A 20,646-nucleotide genomic window follows, 5' to 3' on the forward strand; every position below is an offset into this window, starting at 1 on the left:
CCATACTTATTTAGCCTTGGAATTGGTTGTTTCTGTATTTATTGTCCTATAATATTTGAAGTTTCCTGAGTATAGGGAATTTGTATACATAAGTAGATATATATATGTGCTCCATAGATTTTTGCTTAATTGATTTAGTACAATATGGATTTTTAAATATTAAAGTTAGTATATATTTCATAAAACTCTAAATATATTCCTTAGAATATCACATGGTATTTTTGTTTTAAATTCTATAAGTTTTGTCAAACATATCTGAGAAGTCATTCTTTAAATGATGCTTAATGATTTAAAATTTCTTAATATGAAAACTTTTAATTCATTATTTTCTTGAGCTTTTTCTTCATACTATACTCACTGGAAGCCTGCTTTTTGGATTTTTGCTCTTTGGAAATGACTTTTGTGGTGATTCTTTCATAGGTTTTCCAAAACCATCACTTGCAAGAAAAAGACAGGTTTCCATTTTTAAAAATTTTCATCGAATATTTAACAACCACAAATTCATCAGTTAATTTTCAACTGTTACTCATAAAACATAATTAAGAATGATCACTAAAGATCAAGATGTTTGTAAAAACTTTCTTGAAAGTGTAAGGTTATAAAAAGAAGTATTTGCCTCAGAACATAAAATATGCTTTACCAACTGAATATTAAATCGTATACGTATACATATCAAAGCAGTATATTGAAATTAGGCAGGCATATGTTTCAGACTTGGCATTCATTTACTAGCTTTGAGCACTTGGTTAAGTTTTTTAACTTTTTTTCCACTCATTTATAAAATAAAAATAATAGCTTCCTGAAGGTTCTTGACAACTGCATGGTATCAGACGTGTTGATACCGATCCTGACACACAGGGAGCACTTGGTAAATGCTGGTACCCATCTTTGTCATCAGCGTCAGCATCACTATCCTATCACTTGAGGTAATAACCACAGTTTTAAAAAAATCTCATATAATTTTATGGTGACCTCAACAGAAAAACGTGGTATGCTGTAATAAACATTTGCCTAATACTTATAGTGCAAATAAATGTTAATCTTGATATACATTTGATTATTGATTATAACTTTGATCTGAAATCTAGAAAATTAATTTTACCTACCTAAATAGAACCGGAAAGGTGAATTTTCCTTCTAGAACTCAAATGAGTAATTGATTATTTTGTTGTAATAACATGTATCTTCAAGTATTATTGTAATTTTAGTTTAAAGAAATATACTGTTAAAACATTTTAGACATATGTAAAAGTATTAAAAATTTAATGAAAATAAGCCTAAAGTTTAAGAAATAAAGTATATCCAGTAGAATTGAAGTCCCTCTTCACCCAAGTTATATTTATACATGAAGTAGCTTCATATGAAATAAGGAATTTAGAAAACCAGAAAATCCTTTGAAGAATAATCTTAATGGCTCTTTAGTTTTTATAAAAAAGCTAATAATATTGAACATGGTAACATATCCGGCAGAATGAATGTCTTTTGTGAATAATTTACCCTGGAAATCTTATAAACCCTACAAAACTCAAGAGTGTGTCTGACTTCCTTTTTTGATAAATAGCTTCTGAACATTGCATAAGAGCATTTGCATGTACTTTTGTACCATTTATTTTTCTTCTTTTTTTACTGCTATATTTAAAAAGCAATGGAATAATACATATTATTTACTTTGTTCTCTTCAATTGGAAAAGGAAGATGTCTTTATGAAATAAATGTATACAATATCATAATTAAGGTTAAATTCTGAATTCTACTTTTTAGACCTGTGATTTTAATCATTTGATTACACATTTGTGTAAACTTTCTTGAGTAAAGAAAGATCTTGCTATATAGAAAAGAAATCTATCTCCATAAATGTAAGTTACTAAATTTTAGAGCAATTTTTTCCTTTCGATCTTAAAATGACTTAAAATAATGTTTTAAAAGAGAAAATTATATAGCAAAAAATGCCTATTTTATAATCTTGAGTTTGACATATTGTTTACATTAACTGTGGTTAACTATAGAAAAATAGCCACATTTTCATGTAGAAAAATTATTGCTTGTTATTATTATAATATAACTGAAATACTTAATATTTACCAGTTTCTAATGCAGCAGTACTGTAGGACTTAATCGCATATAAAGCTGGAGATAATTCTTGGGCAGGCATTAGACACCGCAGTATTCAAATTTGAGTAAAGGAGTCAGCAAGATTGACTGAACATTTATTCCAGTATTGCAAGATGTACAGTGTTTGAGATCTTCAGGGATGTGAGGACTAATCCGAAAAAGAAAGTGATCCCAGCTATCTTATTTAAACTCTTAACACTTTGTTCCAGAAAGGATTCTTAAAACAGGAGAAAAGAATGGAAAATAGAAGAGTCCCTCTCACATTACCTGCTTTCTCCTTCATCTCTTTTTCTCAGTGTCCCCTGTTCTTCCCCTTCAACCTAGAGGAACTGACCTTTGAATTATAGTCAGAGAAAGCAGTACAGCAGAGATCATAGGTAACAGCTTAGAATTATAATCTCTCTGTGTTAATATTTTATATTCTAGTATGAATATTTAATAAATATTATTATTTGTGTTTTTAAGCCTGTAGGATGTTTAACATGGAGTAATAAGTTAACTTACTTTATAAATCCAGAAATCCCCAAAGTAAGATAATGATTATGGAAAATGTGTTTCCTAATCTTCTGACATTATTTATTATAAATACTTTATAGTAGATTACACAAATACCTAACACAAATAAATTCATATCTTAGATCCAAATCTTGAGGTTAACAAAAACTTCCTTTTATATATAAGATCTTGGTGTCATAGTATATTGTTGTATATGGTGACTGAATTCGGATATACATTATATGATGTATTTATTAACTTATTCTTTTATGTTTGCTTATTATAGTTACTAAAATGTGGAAGTCACTTTCCAAACAGGTAAGTTAAAGCTGTTGGTGTACATATGCAGGTACCTCATCTATATATAAATAAAAATTTCTACATATTAAATCACATCAAAGTGCCAATTTTAACCTCAAGATTTCCAGAAAACAGAAAGGTGAACAATTCTAAGTATTATTGATGTGGATCAGTGGTAACTCTCATGTGGAATATAAATTTGTATATTCACTTTGGAAAATAATTTGGCATTATCTACTAAAAATTAAAGAAAACATATATCCTATACCTAGCAATTTTAATCCTAGGTTTAAATTTTACAACAGTGCATGCACATGTATGTAGTAAAGTTAAACTTGAATGTGCACTATGATCCAGCAGTTTCACACCAGGGTATATACCTAGAGAAATTCACATATGCAGGAGAGGTTCATGGGAATGTCCATAGATTGTTCATAATAACCAATAAGACTGAAATACAATATCAATAGTAGAATTGATAAATAAATTTTGATATTTTCATACAGTGAATACTATACCAAGTGAAAACAAATGAATTATAACATTGCTTTAACTAGATCAATCTCAGAACATAAGGACAAAATAAGCAATTCAGAAAAATATAAAGTATAATTTCATCTATATAAAGTCCAAAACTGGGGGAATGGAACCATATTGCTTAAGGATACATTCATAGGTAGGAAAACTAAGGAATGATAAATATATAATTCAAGACAATACTTATCTTTGGGAGAGCCAGAGGGGAATATCGTCAGTGGAGGGGGACAAAGAGGCTTCTAAAGAACTGGTAATTTTCTATTTCTTAAACATTCCTAACTTTAAATTTTACATACATTCCTTTTGTACTTTTATATGTATGATAAACTTTAACTTAAAAAAACAGTATTAGCATAGCAGTCTAGGGAACTTCCTTAACAAATTAAATTCTTTAGAAGCCTGTAGCAAACATCATGTTTACTTGTGAAACTTCAGAGACATTCTCTTTAAAATTAGATATATTGCAGATATGTCTGCTACCACACAACTACTCAATATTTTACTATAGGTCTAAGCTAATGTAGTGCATTAATTTGTTAGGACTGCCCAAGTACTGCAGTTTGGGTAACTTAAACAACAGAAATTAATGTTCTCACAGTTCTGGAGGCAGTAAGTTTGAAATCAAGGTTTTGGCAGGGTTGGTGTCTTCTGAGGCCTCTCTCCTTGCCTTGAAGATGTCTGTCTTCTCCCTTCATCTTCACGTATCTTTCCTCTGTGCATGTCTGTTTACTAATCTCTTCTTATAAGGACACCAGTCATATTGGATTAGGGCACACCAGTAATGATGTCATTTACCAACCTTACCTCTTTAAAGGCCTTATCCTCAAATTCGGTCACATTCTGAGATACTGAGAGTTATGACTTCAAATGTAAATTTGAGGTGGGCACAATTCATACATGTGGTATGATAAGAAAAATAAAAGAGGTTCTAAATATTGTAACAGTAGCAAACAATATGAGAGAAAAATGTGAAAGAAAACATAGATTTCAAATTTAAAGCTTAGCGGGGTTGCTGCTGACTGTAAGATCAATGAACCAAAATTAATAAGCTATTTCTGCACCAACAATAGCACATAGACACTGTACTATCAAATAAGATGCTTTTCACAATAGCAATAAAACTATTAGTGAACTTAACTACTAGTGTGAACTACTAGGGTACAAAACTACTTGGTGTGCTCAACAGAAAATGTGCAAGATAGTTTTTAAGAGAGATGGATAAAGAGAACAATATATCTTGTTGATGGATGATCTAACTTGAAATTACTGTCAGATTTTACTAAAAAAAATATCAAAAACTTCAGCATACCAAAGACATCATCAACAATGTTAAAAGTTGCATGACAAATGAGAGAATATGCTTGTGGTATATTAACAGAAAAGATTAAGTGTCTTGTACTCATAGAACTCCATAAAAAGGATGTTAAATAAATTTAGACCGACTCATGGAACTTAGGAATGTTCTATACTTGCAATTACAGTTTATAAATATTGTAAGGAACACAAATCAGGCCCAGCCAAATGAAGAGACACGTAGAGCAAGGTATAGGAGGATCCCAAGCACAGAGCTTTCATGCCCTCTCCCCAAGGAATGAGTATTTTTCATCCTACTAGCATATCTATGTTTTCACTAACCTAAAAGCTCCACTGAGCTTGGTGTCCTAAGTTTTTATTGAGAATGTCATTACATACATATTTTTCACTGACTTATTGGCCATGTGATTGAACTCAATCTCCAGTCCTTCCCCCGAGGTTGGAAGAGTTCAAAGCTTCAACCCTCTGTTAACTTGGCTGTTCTGACAGTCAGCCCTGTCCTGAGTCATCTCATAACTTAGGTGTAATTCCTCCCAGGAACTAGAGACAAAGGCCAATTCATTATACAGTGTTCCTACATATGAGACCAAGATAAACACTGGGAATGGGGAGAAAGAATCCCAGTCTGAGTGGAAATATAATAGATTTTAATAAAATTTAATAGTCCTTAAAGTTAACAAGAAGACAAGATCAGTATATGAGTTATGATCTAGACCAGAATAAAATAAATGGTTACTAAAGTAAACTGCTTAGAGTCAGTAAGGATCTGGTCAATCATTTAGCAATTGTGCAACCTTGGGTGAGTTACTTATCCTCTTTAAATCTCAGTAAAATATGCAATGCAAGGATTAGTTTTTAGAATTAAATAAGATACTGTATTAGCCCATAGCCAGGCAGATGGAGGGTACTGAGTAAAAGTAGCTATGATTTTTTTGGTCTTAAACTCTAGCTTAGTTTAAGTTAAAAGAGTTGGAATTGAATACATGGAAACAGGTAAAATGGAGAAAGAAGTTAGTATTTATACAATAGACATGGTATAAAGTATATAAAATATATGCAAATTTTTAAAATTTCTTGCTCTAACAAAAATATTTACAAGGTTATTATTTTTTGAACAGTAAATATCCCTGCTTCTCATCATTATTCATAACTGAATTCTCACCTGTGTGCTATTGCTACCCTAATCAGGAACTACCCACAGCCTAGTGGCATTTGTTACCTGCAGCGCAGAGAAAGCACTCTGAAATGAAAGCAAGGTTCATAGATGGGCTTTGGAGAGTCCACATCACCTAAAAATACCTCGCCTGCCATTGTTATCACAGGAATTCCTTACTTGCCTGCTAACTCAGCTTTGTAATGAAAAACTTGGTTTGAATACCAGAGCATTTTTAAGTACAACTGCATCAGGAAGTTTTGTCCAAATTGCTTCGTAGACTTGAAAGTGCATCAAAATCACTTCGAACTTGTTAAAAATATAGATTCTGGTTCAGTAGGGCTGGAATGGCAACTGAGATTCTGCATTTCTGACAAGGTCCCAGCTGAATCGTGACCTATTGAGGAACCACACTTTGAGTAGCAAGAATCAGATCTGGAAATAGAAGTGCTTTCTAGTGTTTTCGCTGTGTTACTTAGCAGACTAGTTTTTAAATTTCTACTTGTTTCTAGTTATCGTGCCAATTCCTTTAATAGTTTTTCTTCACACTTAATCAGAAAACAATTTTCACTTATTTTTAACCCAGTATGCACAGTAAATTCAAAATTGCCTTAGTGTCTGAGCAATGATTCAAATGTTTAAATTTTCAAAATAATGTCTCTACAGATTAAAAAAAAAAAAAAAGCTAACTAACCATCAATTGAAGTCTGCAGTCTTTACTGAATTTTTAAGTTAAAATTAGGGGAAAATAATGGGGGGAATCTAGTAACCATAATGTTGCTCCTGTGATTGTATATTAATGATATCATAATAAAAAAAATTAGGGGGTAAGAAGTTAAAACAGTGGCCACAATATCTCAATATCCCAGTCCTGCCACTTCATCTAATGTCCTCATTCTTTGAGTCTCTATTAAAGTATTCTTCATTGTTTCCTAATAATAATCCTTTGTCTGTTTACTTCTACCACAAAGCCCCCTAAAACCAAGAGGGCTACAGAGAAGAGACAGTATGTGAAGCCAGATATCATATCTGATTTTAATAAGGAAACCCATGTTTTCCTATGGCTTTCATGAAAGTATCCTAGATTCCATCGGACTGGCTCCAGAACTTAAATTTACTGTTTTATCTTAATTGTTGATCTCATATACATTCCTCCAATTATCAAATTTATCTGAAATTGTTGGCAGCCAGTTGAACCTAATGTAGCATATTTATAATTTATATTTGAATTGGGAAAATACTGGTTTTATGATTGAATGAACCACAGGTATAGAATAGGATAAATAAATACAGCCATATCTTTTAAGTGGAGAATTCTTTTGCATAGGCATTTAAATATATTTTTGATCTGCTTTGTAAGTGGCTTACCTATTAATGAGTGTTATGATACCTTATGTCTTAGGAATTAAATCAAATGCTCTCAGGAACACCACCAGTTTGGAAAGGATCATCAAAGTTATTTCGTAATCTCAAAGAAAGAGGTAAGTTAACTTAGTATTTATGCATTTAATGTTTATACTATTTTATATACATATTTTTCTCATACTTAAAATAATTTTACAATTACATATGTATGTTTTGTGTGTATTTTTGTGTAGAGAAAAAACTGAAAAGAAAAACACCAAAATATTAATATTTATTGTTTCAAGGTAGTGGGATTTGTATTTTACTTTTTATATGTATATTACTCATATTTTCCAAATCATTTAAAACGAAGTAAACTTTTATAGTTAAAAAAATGTTTTTTTAAGTATACAGAGAAGTATAGATTATATTTTCCGACAGAAAGCCTTTATCAAAAATACTCATCTTTAAATGCCTATTTTTCCTTCTTCTATTTTACTTCCAGGGAATCATAGATTTTCTTAAATTTAATCAATATGAAAAACTTATTGGCCACTTGAACTTGTTTCTTTTCTTTTTTTTTTTTGCAAATGAACAAACAAACAAAACAGAAATAGACTCATACACACCCAGAACAGACTGGTGGTTACCATGGGGTAAGGGAGTGGGGGGAAATGGTTACCATGGGGTAAGGGAGTGGGGGAAATAGGTGAAATGTATAAAGAGATACAACTTCCAATTATAAAGTAAATTAATTATGAGGATGACAACATAACATAGGGGATATAGTCAATTATAATATCTTTGTATGATGACAGATGATACCTACATTTAAAATGGTGAGCTCTTAATAAAGTATATAATTGTCAAATCATCATGTTATTGTATACATTGCATATTGAAACCAGAATAATACTATATATCAACTATACCTCAATAAAAAAAGAACATGTTTCTTTTAAAAACAATACTCACTAAAAAAAACACAAAAAACAAAAAACAATACTCACTGCAAAATCCACCTGTTCGACTTACTGTATTCTATCATAGTTAACTCATTAATTTATAATTTCCTTGTAATCAAATTATATAGCTTTTACTACAGTTTTCTTCTACAGTGTACTTTTTGTACATATTTATAGTAAAAAATAACCAACTTTCTTGAATCTTAAAAAGGAATTTTTCTTAGGAACAGACTGTTTTATATTCTCAAGTATAAGAGTATGCAAAATAAAAACATTAAAGAAATTCTATAAACAGTTAAATTTTCATTTTCATCAATTTTAACCAATATTGATTTTAAAATACTATATTTTCTCTAGCAAGAGGATAAATACTTGAAAGGAATAGTTATAACCTATATAGTTTATCTAAGTAGAATTAGAAATTTAAATTGCTTCCACCTGGTTCTTATAAACTCTGAAAGAGGGGACCCCTTCTTTTACTGTAGACTTTTCATAACTAGGGTTTTAAAATCATTGTGAAATCTGGACCAAATTATCTTTAAAACTCTTGTAATTTTTTTCCTGGCATTTGTCTTAAAGATTGCTATTCAAATATTACAGTCAGATGATAGGATCAGGAAAATTCAAAGCTCAGAAGGATCACCTAAGTTAGTGAATTTTGAAAATATTTCTTTAGTATATTTAATGGGAAAATAGAAATTATATAATCTGAGAAAAATAAATGCATGGAAGAAGGAAATTCTTTTGTGGCTATGAAACACCTGTAATGTGGCTACTGTAACTGAGGAACTGAATTTTTAATTGTATTTAATTTTAATTATTTTAAATTTAAATAGCCACATGTAGCCAGTGACTACCCTAAAGGACAGTGCAGATCCGTATCATAGTAATAGGATTATTATACCCAAAAAGTTTTAGGACCATTACGTTAGGTGAAGTAGAGAGTTAATAGTCTTATTTATTTATAAAGTGACAGAGGAATTTTAAAGCTAAATCTTTATACCTACTAAATATTAATTTACAAGTGAATTTTATCTGATTAAAATATTACACAGCAAGAAAATGTTATGCAGTTTTATAGAAAAATTAATTGATATTCATTTATGAAAACATGTATTATGTAGAGATAGTTATAACAGCCAACTGTAATGTCTCATGATACAGGAACTGAACAGTGTAATGCTTTTAAGGAACTTTCCTTAGAATTTTTTAAATTAAATTTTTCAAAAGAAATCTAATTGGCATCTTTCTTACTCACTTTTTCTAAAAATCACAATATTACTATATGATTAGCATTTATTTTTATGTTAGTTTTTGATCCTTAGATGGCTTTAAAATAAATTGAAGGGTTAGTCTAATAGTTTCCATTTTCCTAATTGGAAAACATTAAGAATCTACAGTTGATATTCACAAGTATTTGCTCTTTTCCTTGACCATTTTTATTAAATTGTATCATGAGTTTCTCTGTTCTCCTTCCCTGTGGATTACACCATCTCAAAAACCAGTTAGTGCTCCAGACAAGTGCCTATCATAATAATTATGATCAGTACTCTCACTGTTAAGTGATCATTCCCTGAGGGAAGTCTTGAGTTAATTATCAAATAAAAGATATATATATATATAGCAGTTATTAAGCTTTTTTGCACCAACCAACATTTTCCATTGTGGAATACATATTTTTTGTGTGTTCTACCAAGTCAACTAGAACAGTAGTCAAGAGATGAGATTGTGGATACAAAGAGTCCATTTCCAGATCCCATTTCCCTTTTATCCTCCTGCAATTTTGCTTGCCTATGGAATCGAGGTGTTGTATTTTTATGTACGTTGGCCATTCCAGAATCTTTCTCCCATAACATTCATGGCGATCAACCAGAACTATCTGTCTATAGGTCACAATATTCTAGTATAAACAAAAGAAGGGAATGCTTTCAGAGCTTCCTAGCTGGTTCCCTTCATGTCTCCTGACGAACTACCTGACAGTGACTCCTCTTCTCTTTGTTTTGGAACAAAGAGGGCAGTGTCAGAGAGCAGAAGGCGAAGTGGAGTTTTAAGGTCCACAATCTGATTGCTTAAGGACTTTTTTATACCCTCTTACCAAACATCAGGACTGTTACCTGAATGAGTGTTACTGGCTTATTCTTAATCTTAATTTTCTTAGGATCCACTTGGAATGTAATTAAGCTATTAATCATAGTTTCAGGTGGTATAGCCTAAAAGCAAGAATTTGAGTGACAATTTATATTTTTATTTACTCCAGAGTCCTTTTAAAGTTTGTAATTATGAGATTATAGAGAACTCAGGATGCAATATACAGATAGTGTAGGCCATTTAATTAAAATAAAAACTTCTTGGAGTTAATTTAATAGAAGCATTAAGTTTGTCAAGAATAATGATAATTTGAGAAAAGGAAAGTAATAACTATTGAGTTTCATTTTTTTTAATGCAATACAGAAATCTGATTTCTAAGCAAGAATGTCTAAATGTTTTAGTCAAGAGTTAAGCACATTACAGTAGTAACCACTACCAACCTTTTTATTCTCTGTTAAGGTCATACATTGAAAACTAGCAACAAATGTTAAAGTTAGAGCAGTAACTAAACATTATTAATTTTGATTTTTTTTTGCCACTATATCTAAGAGCATTAATGGGAATTTTGTATGGTTTTCTACAGAGGCATGTGACACAATTACAGAAAAATTAATTTTGTTGCCTCTTTTGCTGTGCTTTTATAATAGTTTAGGCTCGTTACAACAATACTTAGCATTTTTTAAAAACTATAAGTTAATATTGCTATTATAAGCATAATATTTTACCTTATAAATATGAAGAGAAACATTTTATATATAGCATTGCTAACATTATTTTTCTTCTAGGTGTGATTTCTTACACAGAATATCTTTTCCTTTTATGTATTTTAACAAGTAAGTATACTCATTAAATATATTTCTGGATGGAGTTTTCTTTTTTAATCAGAATCTTGGAAAAAAATATTTCTTAAATTCTCTTTCTATTTAAAATTACTTTAGGTCCATCCATGCTGTTTTGCAAAATTCCTGTCTAAATGCCAGCATAGCAGTATCAAGTCAAAAACATAAATATTTGTATGACTGGTATAGTAATAAAGTGTTCATAAGTTTTCAATTTCATATCAATCCATGTGGTTTAGTTCAGGACATGTGGAGATTTGTAAATTTCCTGATATCCTCATTCAAATCACAGTTCCTGTAAGACTAGTGTTAAAGAATGAGTCTTTTAGCACTGTGAGTCTTTCAGAATACTCATCATGCATGCTAAAACAGCCATGTTATTCTCTTCCTCTCATATGCAGCAGTTTTATGATATATGTGAAGGTTTATATCATAAGGTTTTCAGTTAAATTTCATTGCATGTAATGGAGGAATTTATATGCTATTGTTCATTGTGCTACAGCCTCTTGACCTATCTATTCCTTGAATTTCTGCCTCAAGAATTCATACTTTCTGTCCCCTCTGCTATTAGTGCGTTTTCTCAAGGTCCTCATGATAATAATCATCATTCAGGTTTCCTTTGAAATGTGAAGACTTTGAGAATCCTTGCTTGACTATCCTTTCTGAAATAGTTTCCTCTTCCATCTCTCCCTTTTTATACCTTTACCATGTTTTATTGTCTTCAAAGCACTTAAAGTATTTGAAAATATTTGTTTATTGGTTTATATGTTGTCTTTCTCCCCACAGTTGAATGCAAGGCCCATAATGGCAAAGATTTTATCTTTTTTGATTTTATCCATTTCTGTGTCAAGAACAATGTCTGGCACATTGTAGCCTCTCAAAAAAGTAGTTAGTGATTGCATGCAGGAAGGAATGAAAGAAAGAATATCACTAGTGGGGATTTGTGGACCTGTATGGAAACAAGATAAATACAATCAATAAATTGATATCAGTAAAACTCTGTCATTAGAAACAAGTCATTAAATTCCTTGTATGCCTGTCATTAGAAAATTCACAACCACTGTGTTACTCTGAATTTAATAGTGAGTGGTATGTTAGAGTTCTGTCGCAGAAAGTTCGGGAGATAGCATGTGTCTGTGTGCATGTGTGTTTCAAAATTTATTTTTTCTTGCTTTTTCTCCTGCTCAAAATGAAATTAAAATGATGGTGCTGGAGAACAAGTATTGTGCAGTTAGTAACAGGGACTAGCTGAAGTTGTTCCAGAATGGAAAGCCACTCTGATGCAATTATGATGATTCAATCCAGTCAATGATGAATGCTATCATGAAAATTAGGAGAGTGATGCCAAAGAGCATCTCAGAGACCTGCTATAAAGTTATCTTGTTAACTAGAACAACTTTAGATGCAAAATTAAAATTTATTAGTGCCTAAACCAGCAGAATGGTAGACAAGCATGAAACAAATGTTTAGGAAAGCTACTTGTTGAGATGGGACAAGGTATGGTTTAAGGGTGTAGGAGAAAACACATATAGTGGTTTTTGTTTACTATAGAAAGTAGGATCTTTGGATGCTATAAATCTTCCTTTGGAGTGCAGGACTCATTTTAGAAACTTCTAGGGATTTGAATTGAAAAAACTAATGGGTTTTATCTAGATTAGAACCAAGAGAAATGCTCAGTAAGAGCTGGCAGTAAGGATGCTAAATAATTTGTTACTTGTCTCTGGTTTTCTCTTCTTTACTTTTTATTACTTTAACTTTATTTTCCCTTTCAAACAGTGCTTGTAATGACTTGCCTTCTCTTCTCTGTGTATTTTCAAGAGCTTTGTAAAGCTTAAAACTTGATTATTAGAGATGGTGTAACTTTTTATTTCTTTCTCAAGTGAATAGTGAAAATAAGTTTAGATTCCTAAAATAATGAGCTTGCATAAAGGACTGGCTTCCATTTCCATTATTTTCAGACAGTTAAAAGTAGGGCTGTACACTTCTCTTTTGCTAGGTTCAAGATTTCACAATAGGTAAGTCTGTGGGAGGTCCCTTTTTAAACTTTTTGCCAGTCATCTTGAAGGGAAGATCAAATGTTTTGAAAAGACATGTACACTGAGCTCCTCTTTGAAGGACCCATTCAAATTTTCTTCTGTCCAAGTTTTCTACTTTATGCTGTAGAAGTAAAAAGAGAAAAGAGATTGAACCTCACTATAAGGTTCATAAAATTAAAGCAGTTTGTAGTTTGTGGAAGTCTGCCTTTCTCAGAAAAACATTGTTCCTTTTGTCTTTGGGGAAATTGGGAATTAATTATTCAAGTCTTTTTTATATTTCTGTGTTTGGAGTCTCTAGAAGTTTAAACCCAAATATGTAATTTCTAATGCTTGACATTTTTTTTTCATAGGTCATTTCTACTATAATTTCCCAAGAACTAGGACTGGTCCATTGTGTCATATTTTTATTTTTTTATTCTACTCTAAGTAGTTAAACATACTGAAAATATTTCAGATGTGAGGAACTGATATTTTCCTTTTAAACAGATTTTGGATAAGAAAAGGAAATATTTATTTTTGGAAGGAAAGTAATCAAATCTTACAGTCATTGCTATGCAACAAGTATCATACAGTTAAGTGTATTATCAATTCTGTCACTAAATATGCTAATACCTCTAATACATGAGGCAGAGATGTGTATACTTACATATAGCTTTATTATATTTAACTACTAATAATGTGTTGCTTTGAATTTATTGTGAAAGAAAGTATTTCTGTACAGAATATGCGTAACTGCTTACAACTAATAGGTTGTTGTACTTTAAAAACATTTTTCCATTTCACAAATGTTTTTCTGTTTTTTCCTGGCAGAGCCACATGCAGGTTTTAGAATAGCTTTCAACATGTTTGACACTGATGGCAATGAGATGGTGGATAAAAAGGAGTTTCTGGTGGTATGTATATTATATGACTGCATTTTATCAATAAATAGGGCTTAATATATTTATGTTTTTGCATTATTCAGAATGCTGTTGTGGAAGACAGAGTGAAAAGTTTATGCTTTCACTTAATTTAATAAAGAAATATATTCTTATTTGCTTTGAATAATTTTTACATTATAAAAGTATAAATTATATTCAGTGTATAAAAATGATTGTAGCTGTTTACACATTTTCTGGAAGTTTGAAATGTGTTAAGTACTCTCCACTGGGTGGATACCACACAGTCCTGAGGTGTCACACATGCCCAGGTCCTAAAGCCAGTCCCTATCGCATCAGCTGCTCAGTCATAACTCAGCCTCAGGAGCTTTCCTTCCTTGTCATATAATTTTTCTCTTTCCTTTTCTCTTCCACTTATTACTTACTGCTTTGAATCCCAGCCTTGTCCCGTTTTACTATTCCCTCCCCCTGTCTTTGACCGAGGGCTGATCTAAAGTGGGAGGAACAAGACGGTCCTTAGGTATCTGTCCTTCAGCCTTTCTCACCTGGCCCGTCCAGCATTGGTCCTGGTCTGGCGACACCATCAGCTGCTCACTCATCACACCACCACCCCTTCCAGAATTTTTCTATATATATTTTTTTATCCATGTATCCTACATATATTTCTGTGGCAAATGACTGTTCTGTTTTTTCTCCAAAATAGAGATCATTAATTTATTCCTTATGGTAACAAGGTCTCTCCCTTAGCATTCATGTTCAGTTGTGTATTTACCTATACCCTTCTAGTAAAAAAGAAAAGGGAAAGATGGCATACAAATTGTTGGGGTTTTTTTTCTATTTTTCCTTTGTAACAGGCCATTAAAATCCCTCAAAAAACCTCTTTGAACAGCTTAGTATTTTCTTCAGAGGCTGAAACATGGGAGAGAAACTATGAAATCATTCTTTTCTCTAGAAGGAAGAGAAGAGATAAAAATCCTTGTCAAAAGCTAATTAGTAGCTATTCAAAAGGAAGCAAACTGTCTATTACCTGGGATCTGTCAGAAGGCCTAATCTAACACCACGTAGCCCTTGCCCAGGTCCAGTCCCTGAGCCATGCCGCTGGAGCCAGACCCATGAAGGATCCCTCATCCCAGGGTTTTCAGGATGTTAGGGAAGTTAGTTTCCAGTTTCATTGCAAAGATAGAGCTATTTTCCTAACATCCTACGATGGACAGATTTCCTGTAATAGGGTTCTGCTCTGATAGTGTATAGCTGTATGTTAGGACTTTCAAAATGGGCCTAATAATCTAAATAGCTTTCAATAAACTCTGTGGCAACACTGCCAAGTTCCACCCACTGACTTCAAGATTAACTTTTGGAACTCAATCCACCAGAAGTTGCCTGTTCAGATGTCTTTTGGGATATTGTCTGTTTGTGTAGATAATATCCCAAAGGTGGGAGGTGAAAATATTCACATAGAACTTATATCTGTTTCCACTCTTTACTCATAAAAAAGCTGCCCTTGCTTTAAAGCTGTGCTTTGCTCTTTGCAGTGGCTGTACTGTTGCCTTTTATGTGCTGTTTCTTGTTTTTTATTTGTTTTTTTGTAAACATCAGAGTTCCTGAAAGCAGGAGGTGGTGTTAGGCTAACTCATTTGCAGAGGTTTAAACTCTATGATTCTTCTGCCTATTTATAAAGTGATTATAAATTGTATAAATACAATTTGGAGACAGTCTTTTAAATAAATGGTGTTGGGAAAACTGAAAGCTACATGCAAGAGAATGAAACTGGATTACTGTTTACTACCATACACAAAAGTAAATTAGAAGTGGATTAAAGACCTAAATATAAGACATGAAACCATGAAACTCTAAGAAGAAAACATAATCAAAAATCTCTTGAATACAAGCATGAGTAATTGTTTTCTGGGTATGTCTGCCTGGGCAAGGGAAACAAAATAAAAAATGAACAAGTGGGACTACATCAAACTAAAAGCTTCTGTACAGCAAAGGACACTATGAACAAAACAAAAAGGCAACCTACTATGTGGGAGAATATATTCCCAGACTACATCTGATAAGGAGTTAACATACAAAATATATAAAAAACTAGTACAACTCAACACCAAAAAAAAATAACCCAATTAAAAAATGGGCAGAGAACCTAAATACACATTTTTCCAAAGAAGACATACAGATGACCAACAGGCACAAAGACACTCCATCTTGCTCATCATCAGGGAAATGCAAACCAAAACCACAAGTGATTCCACCTCACACCAGTCAGAATCCACTATGCAAAAGATAAGAAATAACAAGTGTTGGTGAGGATGTAAGGAAAAGAGAACCCTCCCACACTGTTGGTAAGAATGTAAATTGGTGCAGCCACTGTGGAAAGCAGTACAGAGGTTCCTCAAAAAACTAAAAAGAGACAAACTATATGACATAGTAGTTCTACTAGGAATTTACCCAAAGAAAACAAAACCTCTGATTGAAAAAGATTTATGTACCCCTGAGTTTATTGCCACATTCTTTATAGTAATCAAGATACGGAAGCAACCAGTGTCCATCAATAGATGAATGGATAAAGAAGATTGGTACATATATACAATGAAATTTACTCAGCCATAAAAAAGAAAGAAATGCCATTTGTGACAACATGGATGGACCTAGAGGGTATTATGCTAAGTGAAATACGCCAGGTGGAGAAAGACAAATACCATATGATTTCACTTACTTGTGGAATCTAAAAACAAAACAAAGCAAAGTGAACAAAACAGCAGTAGACTCATAGACATTGAGAAGTGACTGGTGATTACCATGGGGAAGGGGTTGGAGAGAGTGGGTGAAATAGGTGAAAGGAATAGAGAGGCACAAAATCTCAGTTATAATATAAATTAGAGGTATGGAAGTACAGCACAGAAATACAGTCAATAGTTCTGTAACAGCTATGTTGACAGGTAATAACCACTAGTTGGGTGAGCATTTCATAATGTAAATAACTGTTGAATCACTATGTTGTATACTTGAAACCAATATAATATTGTATATCAATTATACTTCAATAAAAACAAAACAAAAACAAAAAAGGGGGAAACATTCTCTTATTAGTAAGACAACACAATAAATGAACTTTAATAAAAACAAATACATAAAACTTAAAAATAAAAAACCTTATTTTCCAAAACAGAAAAAAATTGAGCAGTTATGTTGTACATTTCAAAACATCTCTTTAATGTTTAGATTAATTAAAAGACAACTGGATTCTCATATTTTCTTTAGATTTAATTTATTGCAAGTTGATGTTTTGGTTGAAGAGTATGAAAAAAGTCTGACCACCCAGTGGTTGGAAAAGAAGGCATATCTTAATAATCCGTATAGATTGTGGAAATTTTTCTTTGCTACTGCACCAAAACTCAACAAGTGAATAGCTTCTCAAAGATCACTTGGGATACGGAATCTGAAGCATTCTCAATGAAGTTTTTGTACTCTGTTATCTTAAATTACAGTGGTCTACTTGCATTCTGAATAAATATTTTATAACTGTGTGATTTATTTTTTAAAAGTGATTAATAACCTTTACTAAAAACTATTTTCATTAGAAAAAGTGTGGAAATAAATTTGTTTATAAAATCATATTTTACTGTATTTTTAATTGTTATTGAATGTCTTGGGAGGTAATACATTTTATTTGATTTTCAAACTATTGCTGTACAAAATGAAATGAAGAATTGAGATCACTGTTCAAATTATAAAGACAAGAACAATGACTTTGGCAGATAACTGAGAAAGAGGTATTAGACTTCCATTTGTAAAATAGGATTTTAAAGAGGAAAAGATACTATTTATAATAATAGCTAATACTATTGAGAAGTCGCTCTGTGACAGGAAATTAAGCAATTACTTGTGATACTCTGTACAACATTCATGTAAGATCTGCCAATTATACCTCAGTAAAACTTGGAAAAAAAATACTCCTGTAAGGTACAGAAATATCTCCATGTTACTGATTGGGAAAACAAGCCTTAAATAATTAGATTAATTTGCTCAAAGGGTTATACATGCAGAGTCCATGCTCCCACCACAATTCTAATCCCACCTTAGAATCTTCTAGTCCATCTTCATCTCATATATGAGCAACTTGTAGCCCAGCAAGGGTTGAGAGACCTGTCTACTGTCATAAAATTAGTATGTGTCAGAAGATGGGCTCAAACTCTTGAGTCACTGAGTTCTGTTTCAATGTTCTTTATTCCCTGGTAGGCTCCATCTCTTTATGTGTTGTCACACAGACTCCCTGTGTTTGTGTCTTGGGAGATAAAGTGAAACTATAATTTTGTATGTTTAACTTAACTAGAGCTTACCAGTACCAAAGGATGTATTTTCTTTTTCTCAAGAAAAAAAATTGACATCAGAAAATATATTTATAGTAGTTTTAACGTTCTTGGTGGGTAAAGCTAATAACTATATCTTTGTTTTTAGAATATACCAGGGTGGTAGATTGGTGCCCAGAAACTCCTGATGGATATTTGATTCTTGATTCCTTTTCAGCTTCAAGAGATATTCAGGAAAAAAAATGAAAAGAGAGAAACTAAAGGTGATGAAGAAAAGCGTGCAATGCTGGTAAGAATAATTTATGGTAATTTCAAGTGGGTTTTCTAGGTAAGCATTATTTTATTGATGTTGAGGAACAATAATTAAACTGTGTGACTTTGGAGCTGTCCCTTTCTAAAGTTCTAATGTAGAAAAATTGCTTCAGTATTTATATGCATCAATATCAATATTTGCAGCAAATATTGATATTAAACATCTGTATCCATAAACACATTTGTTAAGTCATTTTCATCCATATTATTGTTATCTGTGAGATTTGAAGGGTATACCATATAATAGATTAATACAGATCATTATGCATGTAAAAATTTAAAGGTGAATTGCAAAGATTTAATTATACATGTGAGTGAATTTAATAATAACTATAACAATATAAATGTTGAAGCAAAACAGAAATAATGCATTTTTTTGCATTCTCAGAAATATATATCATAGATTTGTCTTGGATGAGCAGCGTTTTCATTATAACAAAGGTAGAGTTAAGCAGCCTTTCCCTCCATTTTCCTACCATTTTTATTTTTGCTTGTCCCAAATATTTCACTACATTCACATAATAAAAATAACAGATGCTGAGATCTTACTATCAGGGACTATACTAGGTGCTCTACATGTATTTCCTCTAATGTACCCAACAGTTCCCTTGTTATCTGTAATTATAAATGAGGAAACTGTTCGTTGGAAAAGTTAAGTATCTTGTCCAAAGTAACGTTAACTATTAAATGACAAACTAAGATTTGAACCCATGGCTGGCCAGCTCCAAAACCTGTACTTCTACTCACTGTAGCATATTTCTTTGTCTGGTACTTGGAGCGCAGGAACATGGTGAATTTTGTTGGCACGCAAATGATAATTATTTCATTGGAAATTAGTGGCCCTGTGCAGTAGTTTAATTGGTCTACCTGGAATTTAAATAACTAACATGAGAGTTGCAATATTTTTTATTATTCTCATTGTTATAAGAATATATATTAGGGTTTTTAAAACATGGATTATCTCTAGCAGATGCATGTCATATTCAATCTCAATAGATTTGTGCAGTATTTATATTAATAAAAGTAGATTATCAAGATAATGAAATAAATGTTATTTCATAGGATATTTGACTTTGATATAATTACCAGTATTTCTTGAACCACCCCCAATATACTAATTGACAAAATTTATGGAGGACACTTTTTAAAAAATCAAACAGCTGATTATAATGTTAGCTAAGTATTAAACTTGCATTGAAGAATTCTCTAATTCAGGTATCATGGTTTTCAAATTGTAACCAACAAATCTTCTTTGAATTAGCCCCATAAAATACAATTTTTTAGAGTATTAGCAGGTAACACTAGAGAATTAAGTGTCTTCATAAATTTTTTCTGTAGACAATATATTAAAAGAGTAAACAATTATTTTAATTTGATAGGTTAGCTATAATTGAATGGATAGGCAAGTTATTAATAAAATATCATTTAGGAGGTTGAATCATGTTAATGAATCTTTTTATAGAGTCATTGGTAAAGTATATAATATTTTAATAGGTAGAAACCTAACTGTTATTTGTTTATTTATACTACTTCCAGAAAAGATGATAGATCTTCCACTAAAAATAAAATACCATTCTATTCATTAACATTTACTAAAATATAATAAAAGGAGAGAGGAAAGGGAGAAATAATAGCAGACAACCCACTTTAAGAAAAGCTATAGATAGTGTCAGTGCAAAGCTTGGGTCTGAGCTTTATTGCAGGCCAGGTAAAGTAAACTTTAATACTGATTTAATGTAAATATTACATACTAGTGATACAGCAAATCCTCATTAACTTGGATTAATTAGGGAAAGTTTATCTGAATTTTGAAATCTAAATTATATCATCATACCCTAAATTGTATAATTTTAAATACAATATAGATCAATAAAGCAATCCCTAGCAAATACATGGGGAAGGTGATGTGTTTTAAAGGGGTAAAAATAACTTATACCTAATATATAATCTACCTATATGTAAA

At 31.6% G+C, this 20,646-nt stretch overlaps 1 protein-coding gene across 2 annotated transcripts in view; it reads left to right on the forward strand.

The window, feature by feature from the left end:
- MICU3 (mitochondrial calcium uptake family member 3) overlaps positions 1 to 20,646 on the forward strand; it is an 85,590-nt gene that overhangs the window by 37,723 nt on the left and 27,221 nt on the right. For both annotated transcript variants that reach the window (XM_017653983.3, XM_017653984.3), the window contains exons 3-7: positions 2,894 to 2,925; positions 7,314 to 7,392; positions 11,094 to 11,141; positions 13,994 to 14,076; positions 18,589 to 18,660. In XM_017653983.3, the coding sequence (XP_017509472.2) occupies positions 2,894 to 2,925; positions 7,314 to 7,392; positions 11,094 to 11,141; positions 13,994 to 14,076; positions 18,589 to 18,660 (314 nt within the window). The remainder of the gene's footprint in view (positions 1 to 2,893; positions 2,926 to 7,313; positions 7,393 to 11,093; positions 11,142 to 13,993; positions 14,077 to 18,588; positions 18,661 to 20,646) is intronic.

The sequence above is a fragment of the Manis javanica genome, chromosome 12, assembly GCF_040802235.1.
Source record: "Manis javanica isolate MJ-LG chromosome 12, MJ_LKY, whole genome shotgun sequence".
NCBI lineage: Eukaryota > Metazoa > Chordata > Mammalia > Pholidota > Manidae > Manis > Manis javanica.